Raw genomic sequence first — 24,666 nt, 5'->3', positions numbered from 1 at the left:
CACACACACACACACACACACACACACACACACACACACACACACACACACACACACACACTCTCTCTCTCTCTCTCTCTCTCTCTCTCTCTCTCTCTCTCTCTCTCTCTCTCAATAAAATCAGGCACAAAAGCCAAACAAAACCCATTCTAAGTTATAGTCGTGATCAAAAGTACTTATGCTAACGTACTAAACATTTTCCCATCACCTTCAGCATTTTTTTTTAATCTGAAGTGGTCTGATCCGTTGGCATTCTTCTGATAAACCTGACAATTCATAGATTCAAAGTATGTCAGAGCATTTAATCTCTTCAGTACCATGACGCGTTTTCATATTCATTCTGGTTACTAATTGGTGATTTTGTACAGTTTCAGAAACTTATGTGGGGGATTAAAATAGTGAAGACTGTGTCCATTAATCTTATGACCTCCACAGACCCTTCCTAATGTAAATAAAATCATCTAATCGCACACAAAACTCATGGTAAAACTATGCTCCAGCACTGAAGAGATTAAGACTGAAGGAGAACGCAAAGTGGTGGAAGTGATTGTAACAGATTATACTGGACTTCTGATCACTGTTGTACTTGCTTCTGAAAACAGGAATCATCATGAAAGAGGCTTGAAAGCTTGCTAGAGGGATACAATCAGCTAGTTGTCGACTGTATCCTTCGAACTACACCTCCATGCAGGAGTTCACCACTGCGCTCGTCAGTTAGTGTTATCGCCAGCGGGGAGGCACTTCGCAGGTGGCTGTGTTGTTCCACCACTGGTCCAGTGTGGAGCGTAGGGGATGAGTTTGGCGGTGTATGGCAGTACACAGGTCACACCAGGGAACCAATCTGCGCACCTGCCAGTATCGCCGCCACTGCAGGTATTTCAGGTAGGCGGCGGGGTGAGTGGCTAGATACAATAGGTAGTTGGCAAGGGCTGCAGCGCTGGAGAAGTCGGACACGTCAATATAGGAGTCGAAGGGCAGAGTGTCGCGATAACTGGCTCCGCCGTAGACTACCGGTACCATGCCGTGCATCATCGGCGTCCATAGCTTCTCGGTCTTGTAGTCATCGCACAGGGCGTTCTCGAAGGACAGATAGAAAAGGTGTGACGCTGCTATCCACCGGTAACAGTACTCGTCCATGTGGTTCTTGCCGCACTTCATCTTGCCGCATTTACCCACCGTGGTGACTGACATGAAGCCCTGCAGCGCCGCCACCAGGTCTTCCCTTCGAGAGTCCGTGGGGCAGTGACTAGCCATCCACACCGCCACTCTTGGTCGTGTCGCCAACGCAATCTCCTCAGATGTGAAAGTCAGGTTGCCTTCTTCCATTACCTTCTCTTTACCTTGGGCTTCCTTCTCGCCACGGCCATCTGATAGCGGCTCGGGCAAGGAGGAGTTGTCTTTCGGTTGATAGATCAAACTTCCATGACGTCTGTTTCGCTCGGCTCGCAGTTTCTCATCAGCAAACACTCCGTTCTCCAGCAACCACGACTCAAACTGATTCATGTGGTGACTGTAGGAAGTATAGGTTGGGGAAGAGGTGTTGAGGAAGAAGGTGGAGGTGATCGGGCAATGTTGGGGAGTGGTCAGTGGCACGAGCTCTCCAAGGAAGGCCACGATGGGATTGAGGTGGTGGTAGGACATGGTGAGGTTGAAAAACACGCCCGAAGCCTCTAACTTTCTCCACGACTCTGTTGCACGTTTGCTGATGACCGGCGACTGAGGGAATCATAAATTTATTTGATTATTTTAGCTTCTTCATCTTTTCCTCTTCTATTTCTACAACAACAACAAGATCTACTAGTACTACTCTTACTACTACTATTATGCTACAGTGACAATAGTAATATAAGAATAATTACGATAATCCCTCTACTCCACAAAGATTTCTTAGACACCATATCTCCATTTCATTCAGTCTGCTTCTCTCTCCACTACTAGTTACCCCAGTGTGTCCTCGGAAAACAGTTACCTGCACACTAATCAGCAAAAGCAAGAGGTAACCAGTACTATCAAATCATTCATCTCTTTCTCTGGTAAACTCTGGAACTCCCTGTCTGTGTCTGTATACTTCCAACTTCCTATGACTTGACTTCATTCAAGAGGGATATTTCAAGACATTTGTCCCTGTCCTTTGGCTAACTATAGGCTAAGAAAGGAGACTGGTAACTGAGTGGGCCTTTTTTTTCTTTATATTCTTGTTGCCCTTGGCCAGTCCTCCTCTCTTACATAAAAAAACAACATCTAATTACAATGAAATAATAAGAACATGTAATAACAACACTCACCTCTAATTCCAGCCAGATCCATAGGGTGTGAGGGAAGCGAGGTGGTAAAGGTAGCACCATGACGTCCAAGCTAAAGAAGATGATTGCGTCAGCTTCCTTTATCTGCTCTGTCGTGAAATTCTGGCCCAGCAGAAACTCACACCTGAGGAGACCAAAAACAGAAGCTAATGTACAAGAATTCAGAGAGCCGCAGTGGTGGGAACAACATAAGTAACAACAGCTGCCTACTTTCTTTTTTTCTGCTGAAGCATTGGCACAGGGCGAAAAAGGTAACGAAAAAGTAAGTGAATATAACCCCGCTGAGAAACGTAAAAAAAAAAAGGATCATTCAGAATTGGAGGATACGTGTCTTGAAAAACCTGCCTTTTAAAAGAGTTCAAGTCATAGGAAGGAGGAAATACAGAAGCGAGAGAGAGAGAGAGAGAGAGAGAGAGAGAGAGAGAGAGAGAGAGAGAGAGAAACAACAGTAGGCAAGTAGTAATGTTTATACGTATGTACTGACCTCCAGATGGCGCAGCGACCTTCCTTTAAGTAGGCGTGGTCACGAAGCATATTCTCCCAGAGGTTCCACTTATGCCAGAAGGGCGTCCATATCACCACTTGTCGCATTGGACCTTCCTCCTGGTATTCCTCACTGCACTCCCCGTCAGATCCCCCAGCAGGCTCTGAAGATACTGCAGACAGATGGAGAGTAGATGTACGTTAAAAAATGGACCAACAACGAGGTGTACGGATGGCGGGGTTCTATTGTTCCGTTGCAGACAAGGAGAGATGATCTGTGAGGAGTTAACTAGCAATGCAGTGATATCCTGACGTGACAATCTTGGTGACGCAGAGTATGGTGAACTTATTAAGGCCCATATTTTGAAACATTCCTGTGTCGCGTCGCCACTGTATTCAAAGGTTTTAGTTGAAGTTATACAGATTTTTTAATATGGCCTTATGGTTCTAGTGACAGATTAACATGATTTCTGCAATATTAACAAGAAAAATGAAAAAAAGAAAGCGGTTAACCTGACCTTTGACCTCTTGAGTACCATGACGCGTTTCCATATTCATTCTGCTTATACTATCTGGTGATTTTATACAGATTCAGAAACTTATGTTGGGTGAATTAAAACAATGAAGACTATGGCCATTAATCTTCTGACTTTCATATATCCTTCCTAATGTCAATACAATAATCGTACACAAATCTCAAGGTAAAAATGTGTCTCAGTATTGAAGTGGTTAAGAATAGAGGTGGTTATAGAGAGCAAAGAGTTTCTCAATTCAGGCTGAAGTGGCGAGGCTTACCTGGGAAACTGGAGGAGCTGTGTGGGTGACTCATGCTGTTCATAGTGGTGCGAGAAGCGTGAGGGTTTGTGGTCTTAATTTGCCCCTTTTTGATTTTGGAAAGAGTCTTTATGGATTTGTTTTTTTCTTGTTTAATTTTTGAGAGAGTCCTTTTAGCTTTAGGTTGGTTGGTCTTAGTTTTGGAGTGAGTGTTTGAGGTTTTGCTAGGGGCTCCTTTGATTTTGGGGTAAGTATTTGCGGGATTACTCTTCTCCTTCCTGGGAGTGTTTGTGGCTTTACTGTCGTCATTTTTGGAGTTGGTAGGAACGTTTGTGTTGTCGATATGGGAAGCTACGTCCTGGGGAGCCATGTTTGTGATGGGAGGGTGACTATCAATGCCGCTGGGGTGAATTACCGGAGGAGTGCCTGCAGCATTAGAGCGACTATGAGTGGCTGTAGAAGGGGTGTCTTTGGCGCCTGGGTGAATGTCTGAGGTGAGTGGAGCGGAGCGGATGCTGGTCAAGTAGAGCAAGGGACTGGTGCCAGTATTGTACATGAAGAGGAAAGGAGTCCATGATATAAGGCAGAGGATCAGCAGTGTCACCCCCAACACAGATATCGAAACTGGCCAGCAACGCACCATTTCACACTCGGTTGATTCCTCTCTCCTCTTCTATCTCATCTGAAAAGGACGAGAAGTAACAGGTTCAACATAACAACAAGCTCTGTAAGGGGACTGACGAGTGAGTGGACCTTTTTTCACCTTTTGTTGCACTTGGCCAGTTTTCCCTTCTTACATAAAAAAAAGATAAATAAAGAGATAAGCACAAATAAAGTACGAGATGACTTAAATACACTCAATGCTAATGATTTTGTTAGTTCTGAGTCACTAGACAGTTTTGGAAAATTAAATAAATGTACGTGAAAAAAATAAATAAATATGGACGGATTTCGAGTTGTACGATTAGCAAGGTATACAGATGGTGAGGTTCCACTGTTACCATTACATATGTACTTGTGGTGATCTCGTTATCAAGGGAGCTGAGTGCACTGCTTTCATTGTGTCCTACGTCCAATTGAGGAAAGTAAGTTCTGGTGCATTTCCGTGTCATTACATTACTCAATTGTGTCCGTGTAAAAGGAGTTCCGTCAGCAATTGTGTGTGTGTGTGTGTGTGTGTGTGTGTGTGTGTGTATGTGTGTGAGAGAGAGAGAGAGAGAGAGAGAGAGAGAGAGAGAGAGAGAGAGAGAGAGAGAGAGAGAGAGAGAGAGAGAGAGAGAGAGAGAGAGAGAGATAGATAGATAGATAGAGAGAGAGAGAGAGAGAGAGAGAGAGAGAGAGAGAGAGAGAGAGAGAGATGGATGGATGGATTTTATTTTATGGCGCCGCAACAGCGAAGGTCATATGGCGCCGCTACGATATTTTAGTTAAAACGATATAGTTTATAAATTATAAACTAAAAGCAATTAAAACCAATACAATTAAAAGTAACTAAAACTACTGAAACTACAATAAAATGATATAAAACATTAAAATACATATAGTAAAATTAAATAAAATTCATAAATTGGAGAGAAGGCCAGCTTCTCCCAAGAAACTAAAAACATCATGACCAAAGGCCAGACACGCTGGAGAGAGAGAGAGAGAGAGAGAGAGAGAGAGAGAGAGAGAGAGAGAGAGAGAGAGATCAAGGTGTTATGCTGAGCTGTGTGGAAACCGTGACGGTGCTTGGATGTCCTTGACTGGGTCGTGGTGTTCGGTGCGACGTGGAAACATTACAACTCTTTCCTAGTCGTGTGGTTATAATTCTTTTCCTTGTGTCTGTGGCATAACTAACTGTGTGGCGAGGTGGCGGCGCTGGTTTAGTGATGCATGGGTGGCCTGAGCGAGGAGCACGGTGAGAGGTGTTACTTTTCCTACAGAGAGTTGCTTACTGCTGACGTAGGACAAGGATATATCTCAACAACTTTGCTTCTCAGTCACTGCGTTGGCTGAGTAAACACTGCCAGACAGCTACCTTTACCTTCGTCACTCTATCTGTGTGATTGTATATAATTGTATAATTATATAATTGTATCTGTATAATTTTCCCATTAGCAGTTAGTATGCTTTCCTATTTACTTCTTGTGCTATTATGAGAAGTGTTCGCCACTTGAATACGGCGTGTTCTGAACTCCATGACAGAGAGCAATAGCAATGTGCAGCTGGTGGCACTGTGATGTCCCGGAGCCAATGGTGCACCAGCAAGTGAATAACGTTCAATAACGTTTTCCTAACCAACAGGAACATCTACGTAAAGTACTAAACTGATACAAAGGACAACACAAATGTCGTTTATGATTATCTGGGAGTGTTATCAACTTAATGACAATGACAATAATAATTCTAATAATGATGATGATAATAATAATAATGATAATAATAATGATAATGATAATAATAATAATAATAATAATAATAATAATAATAATAATAATAATAATAATAATAATAATAATAATAATAATAATAATAATAATAATAATAATAATAATAATAATAATAATAATAATGATAATAACAATAATAATAACAATAATGATGATACTGGCAATGCAATCCTTTCCTCAAAACTTCACGTCAATACTTTCTCTCACTTGTGTAATGCTTTGTTGACGATACAATATCTATTCACATACTCTAATTACGGTATGCTATTACATCCACCAACACCGCTCTCAGAATCACTATCATCCTCCCCACAGCAGGGATCTCATTGCCCAACGTTTCACACTTCTATCTTCACGACTTTTAATCTGCTGAAAGTTTTCATCACTTACTGATCATGCAGTGAACACTTTTACATGAATAATATATTTTTTTGTTAACCTTCCTATAACTTGTGAAAATGGTTTGTTTAAAAGGCCACGGCGTTTCAAAATACTTGTCCAGAATGATCCCATCATGCACATTGGTGTCACTGTTGTTTACCGCTCTGTAATCTTCACTGCCGCAACGAACATGCGATCACGTTCGAGAGAGAGAGAGAGAGAGAGAGAGAGAGAGAGAGAGAGAGAGAGAGAGAGAGAGAGAGACCTTGGTTGCGGCGCTACAGTTTGAAGCTTTCCAGTGCGTGCGGAACATGTCACGTCATCCTGTATGAGTACTCCACAGGGCGGGCGTCGGGGTTATACTAAACTGGCAGTTTACTGTTCTGTAGGAGAGCTGATGTTCCTGAGTTGTGCCGCAGCTGATGTGTTCCACTCCCTATGGTTCGCTCACCAGCACTGCAGTCACCAGACCAGTATATATCCACCGGCAACCGTGGATGCAGTGCTTCCACACGCACCAGGAATTCCTCAGCTTACAAAACTTCCTAGACTTCACTGACATTCCTTAGACTTTTAAGGGCATAATAACGTAGAATACCTCATCCATTTTATGTACTGGCAAAGGCAAATCATAAAACATTAATTAATAAGAGCGTTCTTGCGATCGCGCAGTTGAGAGGTCGTTGATAGCAGCCTCCTCTCACACCAAAGGTGAAGAAACTTTACTTAAAAAAAAAGAAGGCAAATCACTGTATTAAACTATTTTTTGCTCTATTTTCAAGCATACAGTCGAAAGAGGAGGAGCAAGGATTGGGTAATGAGGATGACACCAGCATCAGATATCCCTGATCCCTGAATCAGAAGGCTTGGAGGCAGGAAGGAGCAGCATACCTCGTCAAGGGTGGGGTTGTGGAAGGTCATGGGACAGGTGGAGTGAAGAGGTCGAGGAGGAAATCAATCCATCTATTCATAAATGATCACAATTATACTTTCGGTGACTAGAAAACAGTGAGTATTGTGGGATGTCTATACACTGTAAATAAAGTAAAGGACAGGGCAACACGACTCAATCCTTTAGAACCACGTCATCAGTTTAATCTTTTATCCAACACCATTAGAGGATTTTACTAAACATAAGGAGATAATTTTACAGTCATTAGTTTTAGAGAGAGAGAGAGAGAGAGAGAGAGAGAGAGAGAGAGAGAGAGAGAGAGAGAGAGAGAGAGAGAGAGAGAGAGAGAGAGAGAGAGAGAGAGCATGGGGCAATCTGTATCAGAAAACGGTAAATTTGTTAATAATTAATGTTAATACTATGTGAGGGTCGCTCCTGTGGCAAGATGTCTTTTCTACTTAGCTTTCCATGAAGTGATTCTCTTGTATACAACAGCAGAGTGGCTGGCAATGTTATTCTCTTACGTACTCATTATTACAGTCAAGGTCAGGGGCACCGAAGGACAGATCCACCACGCTCTGGCAACTTGCCAGTCAACTGTGTCCGAAACCATTCCAGGAAACCCTTCCATTATAGGTACACAGACACCAGTTTTAACACAGAGTTCAAGGTTCGGCTGCCACAGTACGATGATGCAGCCCTCAGTCCTCGTGGCCATCTATATATATAATAGTAGTAGTTAAAATTATCTTTAGGCTTTGATAAATCTTACGTCTCTTATTCCTGCTTTATGATTTGCATGTGCGCAACACGAGTGTTTATACGTGTGATCCAGCATGATATTGTCCCTGACTTTTGGCTAATTCTATATTCTTCTTTAAGGGAACTGGCATTTCAAGTGGGCCTTTTTTTAATCTTTTGTTGCCCTTGGCTGGTTTTCCCTCTTGCATAAGAAAAAAAAATCCTAGGAGCAGCATTGACTGATTGGAAGTAATGACAATGATGTATAATAATCAAAGGAACCTGATACCATTTGCATACCAACCCACTCACTATCCACACATAAGGACGTAAAAACACAAGAAAATAAAGGAAGTTGCAAGAAACCGCCACGCCTACATGTGTTAGCCCTGTATGAAATATCCCTAGTATTTCCTTCCATTAACCTTACTCATGATAAAGACACGTGGAAATATAGGCAGGCATGTTAAACCCTTTCAGTACTGGGACACATTTATACCTTAAGATTTGTGTACGATTGGACCATTTTATTGACATTAAGATGGGTCTATAGAGGTCAGATGATAATGGCCACAGTCTTCACTATTCTAATCCCCCACATAAGTATCTGAAGCTATATAAAATCACGAAATAGTAAGCAGAATCAATATGGAAACGCGTCACGATACTCAAAGGGTTAATGAAGGGACTTTTACGTGGGAGATTGATAGTTTCAGTAGCTTATCTTATCTTATGTTCTTATGTACTGCTACTTAAACTTGAATTGAAAACGTTCCTGCTATGACGGTGATAGTAATAATGGTGATAATGGTGGTGATGTAGTGATGGTGGTGGTAGTGATGAACAGCTCGATGGCAAGCAGTGGTGGTGGCCGCCGCTGATGCTGTGCTAATGGAGTTTCCAATAGTGGGGCTGCAATCTGAGCGTCTTGGGACCCCATCAAACTTGACAATGGCGAGTCTCAGTTTCCAGGGCGGTCATCCTCCTCAAGAAGGCTTGCCGAGTCGCCAACTTAGATTCCAATAGCGTCCCTCGGTGGATTTCTTCCTCAAAGTTTTCGTTTCGGTATTCTTTCATTATTAAATCTTTTATTGTAGGCTTCTATTGGTTCTCCCGGTATGATATTTTGGAGTTATTGTCAAGATTGCATTTTCCTCCTGAGCGGCAGAGGCGGGCGGTGTGAAGGCATGCAGTCTACTGAAATGTAGGAATCTTCTCATGTGTCACCTTAACTGGCAATCGTCACGAATCACGTCTACATGAAGGAACGTTTTGTTTAATTTCCTCAGTGCTATTACACATTTTCATATTCATTCATCATGGTGAGTTTATACAGTTTCAGAAGTGAAGACTCTGGCCATTAATCTTCTGACCTTCATAGACCCTTCCTAATGTAAATAAAATCTTCTAATCACACCCAAAACTCAAGGTAGAAATGCGTCCCAGTACTGAAGAGGCTAAGGGATCGAGGTAAACAGTAGATGAAAAGGCAGAAGGTAAACTAATAGAAAAATAAACAAATCCGTATTTTCAAACGCTTATCTCCTTCAATGGGTCTGTTTTGCAAAGATCACATTTGATGATTAGTCAGATTTCCAAAGCATATTTTCCTGAATGGTGCAGAATCTCACACACACACACACACACACACACACACACACACACACACACACACACAAAAAAAAAAAAAAAAAAAAAAAAAAAATGAATAACACACGTGAAAACTCAATAATTTTCACCAGAGTTAAATAAGACACTGAAATACAGACTCTTAATACATTCCAGGGTGAGTCTGAACACTGCACGGACAAAAAAAAAAAGAAAAAAAAGGAACAAGAAGAGAGACGTCAGAACACAAACAGTGAGATTGAGGCTTTATTCGGAGAGAGAGAGAGAGAGAGAGAGAGAGAGAGAGAGAGAGAGAGAGAGAGAGAGAGAGAGAGAGAGAGAGAGAGAGAGAGAGAGAGAGAGAGAGAGAGAGAGAGAGAGAGAGAGAGAGAGAGAGAGAGAGAGAGAGAGAGAGAGAGAGAGAGAGAGAGAGAGAGAGAGAGAGAGAGAGAGAGAGAGAGAGAGAGAGAGAGAGAGAGAGAGAGAGAGAGAGAGAGAGAGAGAGAGAGAGAGAGAGAGAGAGAGAGAGAGAGGGGTATGTGGGTGTGGGGGATGGGGGGTGGGGGTCATTGCCTGGGCTTGAGTGGGTTGCGTCGCCTCGGGCAGCGGCTAATGTTGTTACTTCGCCTAACTGGGTTCGGTTCCTCTCCGTTTGAAGTCGTGCCGTCAAATGAAACAGACGGTAATGATTCTTTTCCGGCCGCGTCCAGTGTGGCAGACCGAGGGGTGCTCTTAAACATTCCAACCATGGGATGGATGCTGGAGCGTGCATTGGTAACCCCGAGGTGTACGACTATTTCTCCCTCGTCACACACCCGCGCATTTACACGTTTGTCTTCCTGGAAAGAGAAGCTTAATCCTTTCATTACTGGAACACATGTTTACCTTGAGATTTGTGTACGATTAGATAATTTATACGTTTGTCTTCCTGGAAAGAGAAGCTTAATCATTTCATTACTAGGACAAATTTTTACCTTGAGATTTGTGTACGATTAGATAATTTTATTAACATTAGGAAGGGCTTATGAAGGTCAGAAGATTAATGGCCACTGTCTTCACTATTTTCTTATCCCCACATGAGTTTCTGAAGTTGTATAAAATTAACAGATAGTAAATAGAATGTATATAGAAACGCGTCATGGTACTGAAAGGGTTAAAATGCAAAGAATTGTGATAGAGAAAAAGCAACATGTGTGATTAAAAAGAAGTAAAATGTCTGTAGAAAGCAAAAAAAAAAAAAAAGATGTACTGAAATATTGCCAAAAATTTTATGATGCCAGGAGGAAAAAGCTAAGACCCCAGAGCTGTTCAGTACATCTCAGAGATTAAAATGTTAAGGGGAAAAACTTGTAATGAAAAGCATGAATATCTAGTTCCAGTTTTTCGTATCTTTATCTTAGAAAACTTGGACATATCTTAGAAAAAAAAGAAAACTTCAAATTCAATGTTTTTCCTGTCTCTTCACTAATGAAAAGTACTATTTTTGAAAGTTTGTAATTCTAACATGCTTACATTTCAAAATCTAAAAACTCTTGTCCATATACATTTTCTTTCAGTCTTTCATTGTGTTGTAGCTTATGTTGTAGTTTGTCTTTTTACTTCCTCCATCGCATTCAGGTCCGCTTTGTTCTCTCACCACGACTATTTCAAGGGACAGAGATGATTAGCGCGGTTTTCAAGAGTGTTTCTCCAGTTAAAAATGTAGAAATCTTGTCAATCTGCCTCTAAAACCATAAAAATTCTCAAAAACTCGTGTAAATTCAAATAAAGCCTTTTGAAATAGTGGAGGTGAAACATTGCAGTGTTTGAGAATACGAGTTTGAGTCTTATTCATCTCATTTTCCTGTCACTTTCCTCTCTCGTGAAAGGCTAAAAGATTTCGTTACCTTGCCCGCTCACCGTGACTTCGCATACATTCCCCCTTTATCCCCCTCCTCACCCTTATCACCACACTGTAGAAGAACACGCATGTACACCCAAACTGAGACGACAGAAGAGAAATCCCGCATCACACCATACTATACGCCACGGCAGTTTTACCTTCCTCTCTTCCCTTCTTTCCTTCCATTCTTGCCGCACCGAAAATAAATACAGAATTCAGGTCTCGGAGATTTATGGTTGTAATTACCGAGCGAGACTGGCCGGAGTCTTGAGAGGCGGAGTTTTGCCGGCCCAAAAATAATGGAAGTATCTAAACAGAGCAATCTGGGGCCCATTAGCGTCTTGGCTTGCCTGTGCTGGGCCGCTAGAGAGAGAGAGAGAGAGAGAGAGAGAGAGAGAGAGAGAGAGAGAGAGAGAGAGAGAGAGAGAGAGAGAGAGAGAGTAATATACAAAATTCTACTAAAGAGCAAGAAGTCAATCCAATTTTATTCTCTTGCACAGAAGTTTACGAATAAGTTGTAGTAAATTAAATCTTGTCTTTGTGTATACAAACCGATAACTACGTAGTGTACAATACATACATGCAGATTTACAAGGAACACAGTGATTTTAATGCTCTGGAGTGAATCACCATCACCACTACCATCACCACCACCACCACCACCAATACCATGAAACAAATAACGAAGAAGAAGAAAAACATCTTTCAGTTTCTCCGTGGCAGGCTCGAGGCAGCAGGGAGGTAAGCGGGTGGCAGAGAGGTGAGGCTACGAGTACACGAAGGAGGCGCCGGGGAAGAGGATATGGGATTAAGCTAACGTAGGAAGCAAGTATGTGAATGAATTTGTGGAAGATCAAGCGGTAACTATGGAATTTCAGGACGGGGGACGAGAGAGAGAGAGAGAGAGAGAGAGAGAGAGAGAGAGAGAGAGAGAGAGAGAGAGAGAGAGAGAGAGAGAGAAAATTTTCACAGCGTTATAGAAACAGGATTTAATGGATGAAGTAGTCAATTTATAGAACCGTTCCAATGAGGGGCGAGAAGCGGCGTCCGGATTACAAGATCCTTTGACGGATTTTGTTAAATTACGTAATTATAGATGAGAAAAAAAACACTTTATATTTTCGGAGAGAGAGAGAGAGAGAGAGAGAGAGAGAGAGAGAGAGAGAGAGAGAGAGAGAGAGAGAGAGAGAGAGAGAGAGAGAGAGAGAGAGAGAGAGAGAGAGTTAATAAGAAAGTTAAATGACCATATGAGAGAACTTGGAAAAGAAAAGGATGAGAAATAAACGAAAGGAATTAAGCTTTTTCTTGCTATTGTGTGTGTGTGTGTGTGTGTGTGTGTGTGTGTGTGTTTTACATTTTTTGAGCAGTCTGTTTTTCTGTGTTACAAATATAGATGGGAAATGGTTGCATAATTTTTTAAGAAAGAACTTGAAGGAAACACACACACACACACACACACACACACACACACACACACACACACACACACACACACACACACACACACACACACACACAATATCTTTCTCATCAACACAGATACACACATCTAACCACCCACTCACCCACCCACACCCACACCCACACACACAGCTCTTCCTCTTCAACACACACACACACACACACACACACACACACACACACACACACATCATGCAATCATGCGGCGAGTCTGCTACTTTAACCCAGTCGTATAAAATAATGAAGCCCGTTGATAATGATCCGTATTGAAGTGTGCGCGGTGAAGCGGGTGGGCGGAGCGACGGCTGTGGGCGGGATCCTGACGTGTGGGAGGAGGAAGGGGGCGGCTCAGAAGGAGGGACAGAAGGAGGAGCGGCGAGGGCGTGTGGCTACAGGAGAGAGAGTTGGGAGGAGCTTGCTTCGTGCGATACTAAAGGTGGAGGAACGAGGAGGTGGAGAGACGGGAGGGATGAGTGGGACTGGAGGGGTTGAACCAGGGCTGGGAGTGGAGGGAAGGAGAGTCGCAGGGAAGGAAGAGGTGGGAGGGAAGGAAGATGTTTCTCCAGCGGATAATTTGTGGACATTAACTAATCTAGCTTAATCAAGACATCTGAGAGACTGATGGAGGGAGTGAATAACAGAGTGTGATGTATGACGGACGGCGGAGGAGGAGGAAGAGGAGGAACAGGAGGAGTAGGAAGAGTAATTTATAAAGATCCAGCCCGAGTGAAAGTGAATAATGGCACGCGTGGGATGAATAATGTATGAAAGTTTACTTGTCTGATTTACGGCGAGTTCAGTCAGCCACGTGGGAAAGACGATGGCTGACAGACACTTGAGGCGCCGACGATGCTTGTGATGAGCGGCGCCTTGCTGGGCCATTCAAACACTCTTACCTCTGCTTCTATGACTCTTAACACCTTCAGTACTGGGACGCATTTTTTCCATATGTTTTGTGTATGATTAGATGATCTTATTGACATTAGGAAGGGTCTATGGAGGTCAGAAGATTAATGTATAGAGTCTTCACTATTTTGACTCCCCACATGAGTTTCCGAAGCTGTATAAACTCACCATATAATAAGCAGAATGATTATGAAAACGTGTCATGGTAGTGAAGGGATTAATGGTTCTATAGTTTTCTTCTTTGCTACTACTACTACTACTACTACTACTACTACTACTACTAATTGGGTGTTAGACTGTTGCCTCTTGAATTTCTTCCTCATTTTCCATTTTTCTCCTTTTCTTCTTTTCTTCTTCTTCTTCTTGCTCGTTCTCTTCCTCATCCTCGTCTTCCTCTTGTTGTTGTTGTTGTTGTTGTTGTTGTTGTTGTTGTTGTTGTTGTTGTTGTTGTTGTTGTTGTTGTTGTTGTTGTTGTTGTTGTTGTGTCGTCGTTGCTGTTGTCTTAGTCATCGTTGCCGTCTTTCTTTTCTTCTCCTTCTCGTTCTCCTCCTCTTCCTTCACCTCCTTCACTCATTACTACTACTACTACTACTACTACTACTACTACTACTACTACTACTACTATAACTACTACTACTACTACTATACTACTACTACTACTACTATACTACTACTACTACTACTACTACTACTATAATAGTCCCACTACTTTGCATGAGACATTTGACTAATTTCAGAAGACATTGGGAGGCGCGAAACTAGCATCTGTAAAAAATAAAAAATAAAAAAGTAAATCAAGAGCAACAACGAGAGATAGATAGAGAGAGAAAGAGAGAGAGAGAGAGAAAGAAAGAGAGAAAGAGGTCAGGCATGCACAACCACCACCACCACCACCACCACCTATACCCCGCCACCCGCCGCTTAGTTTGTGCCCCCTATAAAGATCAAATACGAAGATTGGATGGAACTTCTCACGCGCACGAGTTCTTCCATCAATTACCAGCGTTTTCCACCGCCGGCAGCGTCTGTGTTTGCGTTTTGCAGCTGCTGGAATTTAATGTAATTATCTGAGGGCCAAACCGACCGTGCTGTGGAGAGAAGAGACGGGGGAGATGGTGAGAGAGAGGGGTTAAGGAGGGGAGGGTGTAAGGAGGCACTGGTGGTGAAGCGGGAGAAGGGAGAAGGCAGGAAGAAGGAAGAGGTTCAGGTAGTGGTGTTCGTGATGGTGGTGTTTGTGGTTGAGAGAGAGAGAGAGAGAGAGAGAGAGAGAGAGAGAGAGAGAGAGAGAGAGAGAGAGAGAGAGAGAGAGAGAGAGAGAGAGAGAGAGAGAGAGAGAGAGAGAGAGAGAGTTTTGAGTATGAAGAAATAAAGAAAAACTAATCTCTACAGTCATAAAATTAAGAGAAAAGAAAAAAAGAAGGAAAGAAAGAGAGAAAAAAGGAGAAGAGAGATAAATAGACAGGAGAGGTAGGGAGAAGAGAAGCACAGTGACGAAAGGAAGGATAGATGAAGGAAGGAAGAAAGGGGGGAAGGAAGGGAAGCAAAACACTACACGATTACCTATGAATCATGTTTGGACTTTCACGAGGGAGGAAGCAAAACACACGAGGATAAAAATGACTGAAAGAGAGAGAGAGAGAGAGAGAGAGAGAGAGAGAGAGAGAGAGAGAGAGAGAGAGAGAGAGAGAGAGAGAGAGAGAGAGAGAGAGAGAGAGAGAGAGAGAGAGAGAGAGAGAGAGAGAGAGAGAGAGAGAGAGAGAGAGATAAAGAAAACACAGAAGAAGACTGTGGCCATTAATCTTCTAACCTCAATAGACCCTTCCTAATGTAAATAAAATGGTCTAATCGCACATAAATCTCAAGGTAAAAATGTGTTCCAGTACTGATGGGGTTAAAAGCTGTCACTGATGAAATGTTGTGTCTGATGATGGTAAGTGATGTGATACTGTGAAGATGGGAAAGATACACAGATTCCTTCCTTATTTCCTTTCTGAAGACTTCACGTAAGGAAGGAGGAGGGAAGAGAGGAAGGGGATGTGGGAAAAATCTAAAAAGTGCTGATGGAGGAAAATGCAAACGTATTTAAACAGGGGAGAAGTTTGACACACACACACACACACACACACACACACACACACACACACACACACACACACACACACACACACACACTCCCCATTGTCTTCCATCACCACCACCACCACCACCACGCCCCAACACGCTTCATAACACACACACACACACACACACACACACACACCACCACCACCACCACCACCAACACACTCACCCAGAAACCAACACCTCCATTAACGCTACTGGTGTTGGTAAGGCAAGAAATATGGCAATTGACTACAGATCCTGCACCACCACCACCACCACTACGACCACCACCACCACCACCACCACCACCTCACTTTCCAAGCCTTCCAATTCCCGACCCGCCCCGGCCAGCTCCAGCATGCAGCCTCGCCTCCCATTACCCTGCGATGTATGGGGGTGTCTCGCGCAATAACACGCACCTGAAGAGGAGAATAGCATCATTAGCGTGCCAAGGTGCGGTGAGCGGGGGGCGATTACTATTACACGGGGCTGGATTACTGAGGGAGACTTAAATGTGCCTCCAAAACTGGGTGTAAACGATGAAGTGCTGCTAGACTGGCGGTGGCGATGACGGCGGCGGCGATGGTTTGGTATTAAGGCCCATATTCTGAAACGCTTTGCTCTCTCACCATCACTGTTTTCCAAAGGCTCCAGTTGAAGATATTCGTGCTTTTAAGAGTATTTTTATGGTTCTGGTGATAGACTGGCAAGATTTTTAGCTTATCAATAAGAGAAATTGTCTTGAAAACCCGGCTATACCTGTCTCTGTGGCCTTGGAAAATTGACGTAGTGAGAGGGGAAGTCGATTCTGAGTAAGGGCGTAAAACGGGAGATAGAAGGAACAGAGAGAGAGAGAGAGAGAGAGAGAGAGAGAGAGAGAGAGAGAGAGAGAGAGAGAGGAAAAAAAGGCGTAAAGGATTAGGAACGAAAGAGCGAACGTGGAAATAATGGCAAGATGATGAACGTGTGAAGAGCGAGGCCCGGCAAAGATGAAGGGGATTGGGACCTGAGGAGCGGCGGCGGTGGAGGCTGTGGAGGAAGTGGAGGAGCGGGTGGGGCGGGACGGAGCTGGGCGGGACGGGCTGTGTGTGGTGAGCGTCTACAGAAAGAGAGAGAGAGAGAGAGAGAGAGAGAGAGAGAGAGAGAGAGAGAGAGAGAGAGAGAGGGGAAGGGGGTGCAGAGCGAGGGGAATGATGGTGATCCTCCCCCATTAATACAACTGTCGCACACACATGATTATTTGCGAGAGAGAGAGAGAGAGAGAGAGAGAGAGAGAGAGAGAGAGAGAGAGAGAGAGAGAGAGAGAGAGAGAGGAGGGGGAATCCTACGTTATCTTACCACCACCTTGCTTAATCCAGGGCTACCGAGTGTCTCATCAAATGGCTCTCCTTCCACGTGTGTGTGTGTGTGTGTGTGTGTGTGTGTGTGTGTGTGTGTGTGTGTGTGAGTTCTTAAACCTCTTCCTTGCTTTCATCTCTCTCTCTCTCTCTCTCTCTCTCTCTCTCTCTCTCTCTCTCTCTCTCTCTGATTTACTTTACTTTCTGCCTTTTACCCATATTTCTTCCTCCCTTTTTTTAATTTCTCTGTTTTTGCTATTAAAAGTACTAACAATCCACTATACTGTCTGCTTCTCTCTCTCTCTCTCTCTCTCTCTCTCTCTGGAAGAAATCATGGCGCAAATCTCAACAATATGCCAACAGTATCACGCGATCAAGAAAGGTATTACTTGTGTCCCCCCTCCGTGAACACACACTCGTCGTTTTCTTTCTACGTACAATGACTGGCAAAGAAAACGGGATATCATGTTATTTCTATTTATTTTTCTTGTTCTTTCTTGTAATGGTATTAGAGGTTCTGAATGCTTGGGGTCATATTATCTATCTATTATTTTCTTTGTGTTGTTTTTATTCTTTAAGTTTCTTTGTCCTCTAAATGTGCAGTGTTAAATTTAATCCCTTCAATACAGGGACACATTTTTACTTTGAAATTTGTGTATGATTAGACCATTTTATTGACATCAGTAAGGGTCAATGGAGGTCAGAAGACTAATGGCCAGAGTCTTCACTATTTTGATCGCCCACATTAATTTCTGAAGCTGTATAAAATCATCGAATAGTAAGCAGAATGTACATGGAAACGCGTCATGGTACTGAAGAGGTCAAATGTGCAACGTGAACTAAGATGAAAACGAGGGTAGGATACGAGAGATTTTTTTATGAAAGGACCGAATTCTTGGGAGGACACTTATGAACAAGGAATTCCAACACCTTCGTATGATTAACTAATTAAAGAGAAAGCCAAATTATTATCACAATGGCCTTTGAAAATAAGATGTGATAAATAGCCTCAAAACACAAGCCGTTATTACTACTCTGTCCAACTCTCTAATGCAAGAGTTAACAAGTGCTCGCAATCATTCATACCTTTCTCTGGTAATCTCAAACTCCCTACCTGCTTCTTTCCAACTTCCTACGACTTGACTTCACTTAAGAGGGACCTTTCAAGACACTCATTCCTTTTTTTTGGCTAACTCTCTGGTACCTGCAAGGAACTGGCAACTAGAGGCCCTTTATTTTTTGTTTTATATTACCCTTGGACAACTTTCCCCTTACATAAATAAAAAAAAAAAAAATGTCTAGAATCCACTGTCAAATAGAAGTGAATGTCGTCATCTCGCCTGTCAATTAGCCTTTTGTGGTCTCTATTTTCTTACATCCTCGTGTGCTGAGGCATCATCGCGCCCTGGTTGTGTGATTCTGTTAACTGTTTAGGGTTAAAGACACGACCCACTGTATGCACCTAAGGATTACTGCCGGCTTTATTTCGGGTTAATTCTCTCTCTCTCTCTCTCTCTCTCTCTCTCTCTCTCTCTCTCTCTCAGTAAATTATTTTATCGCCAGCCCTTTGGTTAATGCTACAAATTGTCTTTATATAGCCTTCTTGCCTCTTCCTCTATCTCTTCCCTGTCTCTGTCTTTCCCTCCCTTCATCATCGCTAATTCCTCTTTTCTTCCATTCCTCCCTTCCAGTCTTTGAGCGTAGACCTCCTCTCCCTCTCTCTCTCTCTCTCTCTCTCTCTCTCTCTCTCTCTCTCTCTCTCTCTCTCTCTCTCTTCTCCTTTTCTTCCCTCCCTTCCTTCCCCTCTGGAATACTTCAGGCCTGGAACATGATTACCAAGCTCTTTGCATGGTTGGGTGGCGCTGGAAGACATTAGTGCAAATTACGTAGTAAATCCATCACTTGGTTTGTGGCTTGGTTGGAACAGGCCGTAAGTTCTCTTTAGGCCGAACACCACCGTTTTCTTTCTCCCTAAACTCGATGTAGTTCCTCCCAGCCTTCCTCTCTCTCTCTCTTCTTCTTCTTCTTCTTCTTCTTCTTCTTCTCTCCCTCCTTTTTTTCTTTACTTGGTCTCTCGAGTCCTCCAATTTTTCCTGCGCTTTGTATTTTCGTTTGTTCGCTTGTTTCTCCGTACTTTGTCTTCCTTTTTCCTATTTTCTTTTCTTCTTTTCATTAATCTTTTGATCTCTCTGGCTTTTACCTATATGCTTTTTCTCTCCGTCTGTCTCTTTTCTGTCTGTGTGTCTGCGTTTCGTGCGTGTCTATGCGTCTGTCCGCCTCTGTCAATTCATCCTTGTCTGTTTGTCTGTCTGTTTATCTACGGTCTGTCAGTCGACCTGTGTATCTATTTACCTGTCTTTACATGCTTACCTACCTGTCTGTCTGCCTGTCTGTCTATTTACCTGTCTGTTTATCTTTCTGCCTGTCTGCTTGCTTGTCTATCTTTTTGTCAGTCCATATGACCTTTGTATCTATTTACCTATCTGTTTATTTACATGTCTATCTATCAACCTACCTGTCTGTCTATTTCACCTGTCTGTCATTTACCTGTCTGACTGCTTACCTCCCTATCTGCTTGCTTGTCTATCTGTCTCTCTGTCTATTTACGCGTCATGAATGGAAGTGTTTGATGGGAAGACTCTGCTATATAAGAGATCCCCACGTGAAAATTTACTGGCCTTTTTGCAGCTACTTCTTTCTCTTATACTCTTATGTTTTGTCCCTCGTGTCTTAGGAGAGGAGTGGTGTTCAGTGTACCGTCACACCTGTTTACGGTTTCATCAGTTTACTCAGCTGTCTAAAAAATTACTTCTCTTTGGCTAACTCCCGTCACAACCCTTTCCTGTCCTCTCTCTCTCTCTCTCTCTCTCTCTCTCTCTCTATTTCAAGTGCACAACTATGCCAGATTCTTCACAATGATAAACTAAACTGCAGGCACTTATAAATCGTGGCTATTAAACATCTATGCTGCTTTTATGATATATTTCGAGTACTGTGTGTAATATTTACTATGAAAAATGGTTGGCAGAGAATGAAAGAACGGGACAATGAGTTATTCTATTATCTTTTTTTTACTTTCATTTATTTTCAGTGTGGGTGAGCAAAATGTCGTCTACGTTGAAAGAGTAAATTGGATAACGAGCGAGAGGAAGAACTGATAACTCCTTCCTGTGTTCCACCACTTTTGAAGACCTGACAGTGCGCAGTGTCTGAAGCAGCAGGGAGAGAGAGGCTGTGTGTTTCTAATGTATCCTATTACCTCTCACTTAGTACTTTTAATTCCCAAGCCCCTGTTTTCAGTGGATAATTAGGGAAGCTAACAGGTGGGGAGGAGGTGAAGGTACGCTCGACTTGAGAATAATGATTAAAAATACCTCATAAACATTGAAGGAGTCGTTGGTTGGGTTAAGGTTCAGAACTAGAGAAGAGAAACAACCTCCTCTCACTCGATTTGGTCAATAGTGATCGTATTGCAATATTAATGACATACGTTAAATTCAGTTCTGCGTATTTGTATATAAGTTCTATATTTGTTGCCTCTTTTACTTAAGATTGACGCTGTAAATGAGTAATAAATCAAATTATATCAAATCTCTCTCTCTCTCTCTCTCTCTCTCTCTCTCTCTCTCTCTCTCTCTCTCTCTGTGATTATTATTTTGTTATATACATGAATCCAGTGACGTGAAAACTCTATCTATGATGAAAATGTAATGGACAAATATGAGAGAGAGAGAGAGAGAGAGAGAGAGAGAGAGAGAGAGAGAGAGAGAGAGAGAGAGAGAGAGAGAGAGAGAGAGATAGGGGACAGCTGTGAGCCAACAACATCAATAACAACTACAATCTATGAAGTACTGACAGTCACAGAAGGAAGAAGAAAGAAGAAGAAATAGAAGAAGAAGAAGAAGAAGAAGAAGAAGAAGAAGAAGAAGAAGAAGAAGAAGAAGAAGAAGAAGAAGAAGAAGAAGAAGAAGAGGAGGAGGAGGAGGAGGAGACACAGAGCAAACAAAGTCCTGTCGATAAGGGGGCAAAAAATGAAAAAAAAAAAATCGGGAACAGACGAGAATAATCGCACAAGAGAAATCTTCCCCTCGGAATCGGCTTGTGGTAATTTCTCGGTGTTTGTAATCCTCTTAAGAGTTTATCTTCAGCAAACCCTTACGAGATTCCCTTCAGGCCAGAGCAGAAGGGGCGAAGGGCGAGGGACACACACACACACAGAGAGAGAGAGAGAGAGAGAGAGAGAGAGAGAGAGAGAGAGAGAGAGAGAGAGAGAGAGAGAGAGATAGTCCATGGGTGTAGTTGCCAAAAGGACTGAGAGGAGTAGAAGAGACAGAAAGAAAACAGTAGTGGGTGAACTGAAGGAGAAAAAAATAAAGGATTTGAGGGAAAGACAGAGGGGTGTGACGGGGTTGAGAGGGGAAAAAAGGACCTATTGAGTAGAAAACGAGGAATGTAGAGGGGAGGAAAAATGATGTGCTAAGATGAGAGGGAAATATGGAGGGAAAAAAAGGACAGTGGAGGAAAAGCGGGAGAGAAATAGGAAGAATATTTGAGGAAAGAGAAGGAAAAAATAGCTATTAGTGGAAGAAAATGGGAAAAGAGGAGTGGGAGAGAGAGAGAGAGAGAGAGAGAGAGAGAGAGAGAGAGAATGTGGGAGGTGTAATACTCGTCTCCATAACCTTTCTCTTCCCTCCGAACATCTTATATCCCCTTCTCACCCCATCCCCCCTCTCTCTCTCTCTCTCTCTCTCTCTCTCTCTCTCATAAGGGTAATCATTATTGCAAAAAGGCAGTATCATTTTTTTATCCCTTTCTTTCCTACTCACTGTTTCTCTTGCCTCTCCTCCTCCTCCTCCTCCTCCTCCTCCTCCTCCTCCTCTCACGTGCTCATTAGTGGAGACGAGACGTAGGAGCAGGCCCGCTAAGTCTAATGGACAGTGTGTTACCCCGCTGGCAATAACATGACATAGTAATTCTGTTATTAAAATTTAGGGAAAAAGGAAAACACCTGACTATTATTTCCTTGATGTAATGTTTTCTTACTCTTTGTGTGTGTGTGTGTGTGTGTGTGTGTGTGTGTGTGTGTGTGTGTGTGTGTGTGTGTGTAATATCTAACTATTCTTCTGCCTATTTATCTGTAAATCTATCTATCTGAATATCTATATTTATTCATTTATTCTCCCAACTATGTGTGTATGAATGTATCTATCTAGTGTAAGTTTATCTGTGTATCTATCCATCTATCTGTCTATCTATATACTTTCCTATTTATCTATGTATCTATCTGTGTATCTATCAATCTATCTGTCTATCTATATACTTTCCTATCTATCTATGTATCTATCTGTCTATCTATCTATCTATCTATATGATCATGTATCTAACTATCAATTCGTCCTTACATAACAAAGAACACTGAAGGAGGAAAGCGTCTATATACTAAAACGGATCTGCGCCTTAGTGGGAATAGACCTCTAACTTATTTTTCAGTTTTTCTCCTTAGGAAGTATAATGAGTGAAATTGTGAAACGTACGCTTTGTTGTTACGGTTACGGCGGCAGTGAAGGCGTTAATGGCGGGACTGTTTGCTATTCCGATCAGAGTGAGATTAGATGACGTTAGATAGAGATGATTTCGATGGTGCGTTGAGTTGGTGCATGATGGGAGTGTGAGCCTATGACTGGTTAACTCCTTCCAGTACTGGAACGTATTTTTACCTTGCGTTTAGGTGTGATTAGATGATTCTATTCACATTAAGAAGGGTTTATGGAGGTCAGAAGTTTAATGGCCAGTCTTCAATACTTTAATCACTACGTAGGTATCTGAAGCTGTATAAAAATCAACAAATAATAAGCAGAATATGTGTGAAAACGTGTCCTGGTACTAAAGGGGTTGGTTGATAGGAACATGTAAGGCAGTAAGGCAAGAAACCATCACAAATAGGTAAACCTATTTATACTTTCACTAATCATCCCAATCCGTAAGTTTGTTGTCTATCTTCTTTTACGAATTAACGTGTGCTTTGCTACATTGTCTGTTCAACCATGAGTGTTCTGTTATCTATGCTGTTGTACCTTCCAATGATGAGAACAATGGAGGAAAACTTCACCCATACATTATCACCACCACACCACTTACTTGCTTGTTTTCCTCATGCACCGCGGCCTGTGCTCCCCGCCAACTGCCCTGGTTATTGTAGCAATCCGAGTTCTGTTTTCCTTGATTGACGAGGTAAAGAAGGTTCAACTTACGCAAAGAATCCTCACACTGCATTCGCCATTGCACGTACTTAGCCAGACATCACGTATTTACCGGCATTGGCAGCTCACAGTCTCGTGAGGCAACTGAGGTATGTGACGTCATGTAGCTTTGGGAGGGTTTGCTGCCATGACGGGAATACTAAAAATACCTCAACTTAAGGTGTTTGTGCGCATACATAATGTAGCATTTTTTATATATCAATATCATTATATCCACAATAATTAGAGGTCATTATTATTCTCTTAGGTGGGAAAACTATATAAAATGTCCCTGAATCAAGACGGTCAATTGGTCATTCATTCTGGTTGGTGGGTATCGGGAAGGCGGGAGTGATTTGTTATGGGTGTGTGGTGGATCACTTGAACAAATACATCTTGCTCCATTACTTGATGTGACTGAGGATTTATAAGTGATGGAGTGGCGCAGTGAAGTGTAGATCTATGTCTTTATAGATTATGGGGACTGCTTTGGTGCTGAGAGGCGAAAGAAACAGCTGGTGGGCAAGACAACTACTGGCGGGAAGGCTGTATATAATACCATACAGTAAGTATCCATCTTTGTGGTTGTAGAATGTATGAAAAATATTGAAATACCATTGTTGTTTTCATCCAAAGACTAGGTTAGCTTGAGTTGAGATTTGAGTAATTCAGTCAGATGTAGAAAATAAGGCAATATTTTTTCATGTACACTTCCCGCCCGCTCTCCTCGACTCCCGCGGTCTCCCCTTCCCAGCTCCTCCACCCAGCTGATTCCTCTATTCGCTATCCATAGTTTTTCCTCTCTTGTTCTATTCCCATTTTCTTCATTCATTATCCATTTCCTCCATTTATTAGCTCTTCTTTCTCTCTCTTGTTGACCAATAGCGTGGCTTCAAATATGTGACATAAAATCAGCTGAGTGATCGTCACTCCACCTGCTTATCAATGTCATTTCTGTACCTGTATTTCTCGCTAAATCTTGACTTTCCTTACCTCGAAACACGTTCAAATGAAGCACTACTGAATATCTCCTCCGGCACTTTATACACTTCCATGCCAAAGGGTTTTTCAATGGTGATGTAAAAATGCTACGTCTTGTTACGGACATTGCCTGAAAGAAATCACTT

General features: G+C 42.4%; 1 protein-coding gene across 3 annotated transcripts; it reads right to left on the bottom strand.

The window, feature by feature from the left end:
* Window positions 1-83: 83 nt before the first annotated feature.
* On the bottom strand, window positions 84-23,609 carry LOC123503699. 3 transcript variants are annotated; one of them, XM_045253677.1, is made up of 5 exons: window positions 23,439-23,609; window positions 3,582-4,242; window positions 2,788-2,959; window positions 2,286-2,427; window positions 84-1,716 (listed from the first exon to the last, which is right to left on the bottom strand). In XM_045253677.1, the coding sequence occupies exons 2-5, from the start codon at window positions 4,201-4,203 to the stop codon at window positions 721-723; spliced, it is 1,932 nt and encodes a 643-aa protein (XP_045109612.1). In that variant the 5' UTR covers window positions 4,204-4,242; window positions 23,439-23,609; the 3' UTR covers window positions 84-720. The 3 variants fall into 3 exon arrangements, with proteins under 3 accessions (XP_045109612.1, XP_045109611.1, XP_045109610.1); XM_045253676.1 differs by lacking the exon at window positions 23,439-23,609 and adding an exon at window positions 6,750-6,884; XM_045253675.1 differs by lacking the exon at window positions 23,439-23,609 and adding an exon at window positions 6,636-6,847.
* Window positions 23,610-24,666: the final 1,057 nt, after the last annotated feature.

This window comes from Portunus trituberculatus, chromosome 14 (assembly GCF_017591435.1).
Source record: "Portunus trituberculatus isolate SZX2019 chromosome 14, ASM1759143v1, whole genome shotgun sequence".
Lineage (NCBI taxonomy): Eukaryota > Metazoa > Arthropoda > Malacostraca > Decapoda > Portunidae > Portunus > Portunus trituberculatus.
This window is presented reverse-complemented; position numbering and strand designations above follow the sequence as displayed.